Genomic DNA, 7,060 nt, shown 5'->3' on the forward strand with positions numbered 1-7,060 from the left:
ATCGGGTGCAGGCTCTTTCATGTTCATTACACGAAGGGGTAAGATAAAAAAGGAGAGCCGTCTCGCGCAGTCAAATATCACACTCTTCCCAGGACATGTGAGAATTCGGGGGCTCAAGGTGATGTGAATTCAGGATGTTTGAGATCAAATATACATTTAATAATTAGGGGGTTTAAGTTTGAATTATTTTTTCTAACATACCAATATAAAAGATTATTAAATGAACTTAAAAAAAAATAAAAATTGCATAGCATATAGATAAATGTGTTCCAATTAAAAAGCTTTTATGTACAATTGAGAATCCAGATTGAATTAGGGTTATGATGGCCCTCGACATTGTCTTCTTTGCAATTACCACATTGAGGATGCAAGTCACCTCTTCTGTAAGTGTCCCATAGCATCTACAATTCTACATGATGCACCATTCAACTTGCAGAATACTATACTTCCCTCTTTGAATTTCTAGGAATGGATGTTGGAAAGGGCTCTTGGTTTAACACCTGACATTTTTGCGAAGTTGTTAATGATCATCTGGGCCATACGGAAAAATCATAACAATTCTCTATGGAATGGCACTCAACAATCTGCTCAAGATATTCTGTTAAGCAGCTTTACATGGTTGGATGAATTCCAAAAAGCCAGAACCACCAGTCAGCTATCTCTTGTTAAGCAACAACGACAGCGATGGAAACCTGCTGAAAATGGAGCCTTCAAGCTAAATGTAGATGTTGCATTCCTATCCGACCAAACCAAGGGTGGCATTGGAGGAGTTTTACGTAATGCTTCTGGACCAATTTGTTGCGGCCTTTGCCACTCCTATTGCTCACACAGCATCCCCAAAACAATGTGAGTTATACGCTATCCGTGCTGGCCTTGATTTACTTGCCTCACTTCATATTCAGAATGCTGTTGTTGAATCCAATTGCACTGAGGCAATAGCGGAAGCCTTGTGCCCTGATCATTCCTTGCTAGCAAACGGTGGTCTTGTGGATGACATTAAGAGAGCTGCAAGAACTATTTCTTCGGTCCAAATCCGGTATGCACCACGTTCTTGTAATATGGTTGCCCATAGGCTTGCAGGTATAGGCTTTGAGGCACAAAATAGCACAGTTTGGCTTGATCAGATGCCTAGCTGCATCATAGATGTACTAAATGAAGATTGTAAACACCTCAATTGAGGACCTTCTTAATGAAAGATCACTTATTCAAAAAAAAAAAAAAGAATCAAGATTGAATTATGTCCAAAATATAATATTAGAATTACCTATGACTTTTGAGTATTGCTAACACCGTTTCGTCTGCATCAGTAGTTCACTTTTTTTTTTCCTTTTAAATTTACAAATGACTTTTTGTTTGTTGATACATTTTTCTAATCAAATAAAAATTGGTGACCACAAAGAATGGCACCCACATTCTTGAACCACTCAACAATTATGGTTCACTGAGCTTGAAAAAATTAACAAAAAGAAAGACAGATTTAGTGACTAAGATCTGCCATCTTCAAATTCTTCCCCCCAGTTTTAGTGAACAAAGAGTCAAAACCAATGTGGGAGAAAACCAATCTTCCCACAAGTTCTTGCATATATGTACCTGCACATTGTTTACTATATCGATATACAAACCCACCATATCCAATGTTTACTATGCAAACTAAAGAATCAAAGGAAAAAAAAAAGAGATAAAATGTCTCATCGCTGTAAGAGCAGCCTGAAGCTGAAATTGTATGGCATTATTTGCACCAACTGTGAAAAAGGCTCTCTTCCCCTTCTTTCAAGGCTTTTAACTGCCTCATTTCTCAATTCATTTGGTAGCTGCATGCAAATCCAATCAACCAATGATTCCAAATCCTTTGCAAAGTCAAGTAGATACCAATCCAATAGCTTGGGGATTATCAACTTGTTTGCACTTGAAATTCCAACTGCTGCCTGTAAATAGTCCCTTTTCGCTGCTTCTAACTCATCTTCGACATGAGTTGCAGAGTACACCCTCACCTTTGTTTCACAAGATTTTGAACATATCAGTACCAGCATGTTTATAAAACAAAGTAAACTTATAGTCTTATAGATCAAATCTCAAGGAAGTTAATTAGCAAATTTATCAGATGCATCATGATTAAGTATGACTTTCAAGTCTAGCAGCATTTTTATGATTTCTCAAATGTTCTTCAGTTAGTGATGTGCATGTCATATATACAAATCTTATCCAGAGCGGAGCTCCGCTTTGAAATTAAAGTGCGGATTTAGAGTTTAGGGTCACTTTTTGGTCGCATGTCCACATCTCGACCGTTCAGTTTTTAGGTACTAGTGTATAGATCATCTTTGCAAATTTTCAGCCAAAATGATGATCGTTAAGGTATTGATAACTCCCTTAAAGCTAGTACGGTTATGGTTGATAGATTCAGTTCGTCCATTGGTTTAAGCGAGTTAGATACCTTAACCATCATCAATTTGGCTGAAAATTTGAGGATATGAGACCGAAAAGTGACCAAAAACTCGAACTTCACATGTTAAATTCAAAGCGGAGCTCTGCTCTGGATAGGATCTGTATATATATCTATACTATTATTAAGAGAAGAGAGCTTGCTCTCCATAACTGATTTTTTTTACCAATTTGCCCCTTATATATTAAGATACTTTAAATTAGAAATAAGCAATACTGCAATAGGGATAGTAAAGTCAATTAACAAAATAAAAAATAAAAACAGAAATTCAATTATATGTAGTGGAGACGTGGTGAGAGTTTCCACAATTTTTAACTACCTACAGCACACACACTGAAAAACAAAAAAAATATCCCTGCACACGCTGTGTGTAGGCCACTGCTAGTATACTATTATTAATAGAAGAGGCTTTGTTAGCCAAAACTGAAAATTTTGACAGATTTAACCCTGAAAGATTAAAAAACTTTGAGAATAAATTAAATCACAAGGATGAATAGGACAATTATAAAATAATTTTTTATTAAGAAAATTAAAAAGAAATGATTCCACAATCCCCACTTTTCTCTCTCTGCAATAATTATCCACTCTTTTTTTTTTTAACAACGATAATTTTTCGTACACATGCAGAGCATGTGATTGCAGACTAGTATATATATGAATGATGACACAGATAGACAATAATTTCGATAGCCAACTTTTTTCAATTTTGAAACAAACTTACAGCAGGAGAGGACCAGCTTCCACAAGAAAGTGCAAATGTAACCAAGGGTTCAGACCACTCTAATCCAAATATGCTGCGAGCTTTCATCTCATCATTTTTCGCAGCTTTTGGGCATGTCTGTTTTAACAGGAGAAACAATGTGAAACTTAATTGGCATGTAAGCATCAGAAAACACTAAAGACTCAAGAAAAGTCGCTCAAAGAATAAAATAATGGAGTTTAGTGTTAATATACTTACAAATTTTAAGTGATAAGGCAATCTCAAAATGAAATGCTCAATTGTAATTGGATTCAGAGAATGTCCCCCAACAGCTATTGTTGCCTTAATACAAAGATAGCCAAAGTCAATTTACAAAAAATAACTGACAGTTTATAGTACTGAGTACAAAAGGAAGCAAAATACTGAAGAATGGAATTTGATATATGGCTAATATAAAGTAAAAGTTCAATGACTATATATCACTACACATCAAATGTGAATTAACCTTACCTTTTGCATTAGTGCTACAACCATTTCAGGAGTCTCAGGTATCCCATGCTCTAGAAAAGCCTACAGCATTTTCAGGAACTGTTTTCAGTATATTAATAGTTGTTTAGCTACACCAGGTAAAGGAACAGCAGAGTTTAAAAAGAATGTCCCAAAGTCTTGGACAATAAGTGTTTAAAATTGTAGTTGGGACAGTTTCTTGATATGTGTGTGTGTAGGGAGAGAGAGAGAGAGATCTTACCTTCATCATGCAGGAATTGTAAGTGTTGATCCAAAATGCAAGCTTCTCTTGATGGGTTAGACCCTCTAGGTTCACAGAAGCAAGCTTTCCAAGTAGAAACCTGGATATTGTTGAAAGAAAAGTTAAAAGACAATCTCAAGCAGTGGTAATACATGAATAAATTAAACAGGCTAATAATAACTCACTTTAGTCTGTGTATCAGCATCAATGCACTTGCTGTTCTGTTGAGATCAATTGAACCAATACCAATTGAACTCAGATGTTGATAGGGACTAACATCTATTTTTCTCGATTCTAAACCAATCTCATAAGGATCTCGAAACCCCGTCTCTCCATTCTCCAATTCCTCTACTTTATCCTTTAAAGTGCTCATCCTCACAAAAATGCTAGACAAGCACTTCACAATCTCCTCAGATACTTTATTCGGAGTGTTATCTGTCTCCATTGTCCTATCATCTGAAGAACGGGACGGACTCTCATGTGCCTTTTCCTGGTCTACTAATCTGCACTCTAGCTGTACAATCAAAGACACAACACAAATGAATAACCACAATATGTTACAATTTGACTCTAATAAGAAACAATTAGTATAATGTACCTCTAACTTCAAAGGATCCAAACACTTCGGCATGGATTCATGTTTAGTGGGAGTTTTCTTCACTGGTGTGGATACAGTTTTGGCAATTTTCTTGTCAGGTGATTGCTTATCCCTCACCACATTAGTACACAACTGATTCTCTTTCCCTCTCACATCTTCTAAAATAGGTGTGCAGGATGAAATGGGCTTCCTGGTGATTTGTTTTCCATTAATGACTTGCCTACTTGAGCAATTCCCGGAGACGATATCAGTGGACAGTAGCTTTCGACTAGAAGCACTTCTACCAAGAGAAGGTTGACTAAGCCTGGTGGCTGATATTGCTGATGTGAACTCATTATGTGACATAGATTTTGATCTCTGATGCTTAGAACTTCTAATTGGGGTGGTCTGCTCAATTGGAGACTCACTCAAATTTTCCACATTCCTCTTTGAAGATAGATACACAGCTTGCTGGTATAGACCTTGTCTAAAATTCACAACTTGTTCTTCAAGCCTAACAACCTCCTCTTCTAAAACAGCTACTTCAGCCAGAAGTTCTAATGTCTGAAACAAAACAATCAAACACTTCACATCACTACATAACAGAACCAAAATAAACTGAATTCATCAACAATTATCAATTTTGGCCTAGTTTTCATCTGAGTTTTTCTCAGATTGAACAGAAAGTGCAAAAATTGTACTTACATATGGAGGAAGATAAGGAGGAAGACGAGGCAAAGCTCCTAATGGTCTTGTGAAAGCTCTCTCCAAAGCTCTATGAACATTTTCTTCATGCCTGAGCTTCTTCTTCAGCTTATCAACCTGTAAATTTCAAAGTACACCAATAAGTCAAACCAATAGATTGCAAAGTACCCAAAAACAGCATCTATCACAGAAAAAACCAAACTAATTGAAATGTGTACATCTTGCAGTAAGGCCACTTTTCTTTCTCTATTTGATTTACGTCGATTGATTCCAGTTCTCTCAGAACCCATCACTCTGTTCTTCCTCTGAGTCTCCATCTTCTCCTTCTTTGTAAATTCAACATAAAATCCAAACAATGTTAAATAAAGACACAAAAGAAAGAAAAGAAAGAAACAATTCGTTTCTTGAGGGAAGCAAAAGAACCCAATTTGGATTTGGATCAAAAGTGCTCCACTTTTTGCAGCTCAAAGATTAAGCAGAGTTGGAAAGGAATAATGACTCATTACTTTTGGAATTAAATTGACACGCAACTGTTATGGGATTAAACCTTTCCTTTTTCAAGTAAACTTGAAAACCCATTTCGGATTCAGAAAGCTTTAGAAGACTCATCTCGAAATGTGTTGCATGAATTGGACCAGTCATCGGCTTTAGCAAAAACAAGAACTAAGAAGAAAAAGAAAAAGGAAAGAAGCTTACTTTATCATTATTTGAAGCAGCTTTCATGGTCTGAAGATTGGCGCGGACTCTGGTATTCATCTTTCTTCAAGAAAATGAGAGAAATTCAATACACCCTGAAAAAAGATGAACAGGGTCACTAGCTAAATTCCATGGTTCTATAAAGAAAGCAAAATATGAAAGCCAAATAGTAAAAGGGCATACATTTTGATATTCATAATGTTGAATGAGCGGGAAAAGTTGAAATGAGGAAGAGAGAGACCCAGAGAAACAGAAATGGCTGAAGTGAGTGTTTTGTTTTGTTTTGTTTATATGTGAAACAGAGTGAGAGAAAAGAAAGAGCAGGAAACAGTGACAGAAGTTGAGAAGAAGCAGAAAACGACGAGATTTCGAGGCTGGAGAGAGTCATCCAAGAAAAGCGTAACAGATGGACAAAAAACAACTCACAATCTGTACTGGCATTATTATATTGCAGTCAGGGCCAACCCAAGATTTTTAATCAATTTTCAGAACTATTATAATCTGAGTGTAGTGTTTGTTTCTGTAAATGAAGATGAAAGTTGAAGAGAGAGATATTGGAGACAAGCAGAAACACCCAAACACTCTCTCACTCTCTCTCTCTAACACTCACCTGCTTCAAAATTTTAGTGCTTCTTCTGCTTCATCTTCTTCTTCATTGAGGAGAGTGAAAGAGGAGAGTGACCTGTCACTGGTGGTGGAGCAAGTTGTGACTTTAGGCCTTTGTGCTTGTGTGACAACCTGCTCTCATAATCATGAATCAACATGCACTCACTCACTTGCACACTCCTCTTTTGATTCCTACTACTACTTATCATAATTCATGACCAACCAGTCTTCTTTATGCTTTTTTATTTTATCTTCTTTTTTGGGAATTCACTTTGGATTCCCTTGTGTTCTCAACTCTTAAACCAGCTGCACAGTTTTATTAGATTAATTGATTAGAAATAATTGAATGAGTTTCCCATGGTATACTTGTTGTCTTTTAATGCCTCAGGGATATTGTCTCCTACTAGGATCTTTAAGAATGGTATTTCCTTTGAGAATATCATTAATAATTATTGACACTTGGAGCTAAATATTAGTTGTAAAACCATAATTAAGTTTATCATAATATTAGAGTCAATATAACATTGATTTAAACATATTTTATTTCAATATGTCTTCAGCATTATATTAACTTATGAATGCGTTTTA

The 7,060-nt window shown here is 36.1% G+C and overlaps 1 protein-coding gene across 4 annotated transcripts; it reads right to left on the reverse strand.

Moving 5' to 3' along the window:
- Positions 1–1,292: 1,292 nt before the first annotated feature.
- LOC133720450 (uncharacterized) lies at positions 1,293–6,679 on the reverse strand. Of its 4 annotated transcripts, none has more exons than XM_062146782.1 (11): positions 6,477–6,679; positions 5,867–5,961; positions 5,389–5,493; positions 5,171–5,287; positions 4,487–5,029; positions 4,074–4,402; positions 3,889–3,988; positions 3,651–3,710; positions 3,399–3,482; positions 3,162–3,278; positions 1,293–1,991 (listed from the first exon to the last, which is right to left on the reverse strand). In XM_062146782.1, the coding sequence occupies exons 2-11, from the start codon at positions 5,924–5,926 to the stop codon at positions 1,689–1,691; spliced, it is 1,818 nt and encodes a 605-aa protein (XP_062002766.1). In that variant the 5' UTR covers positions 5,927–5,961; positions 6,477–6,679; the 3' UTR covers positions 1,293–1,688. The 4 variants fall into 4 exon arrangements, with proteins under 4 accessions (XP_062002766.1, XP_062002744.1, XP_062002755.1 ...); XM_062146760.1 differs by having other exon boundaries at positions 5,389–5,496; positions 6,477–6,677; XM_062146771.1 differs by lacking the exon at positions 6,477–6,679 and adding an exon at positions 6,050–6,470.
- Positions 6,680–7,060: the final 381 nt, after the last annotated feature.

The sequence above is a fragment of the Rosa rugosa genome, chromosome 1 (assembly GCF_958449725.1).
Source record: "Rosa rugosa chromosome 1, drRosRugo1.1, whole genome shotgun sequence".
NCBI classification, from domain to species: domain Eukaryota; kingdom Viridiplantae; phylum Streptophyta; class Magnoliopsida; order Rosales; family Rosaceae; genus Rosa; species Rosa rugosa.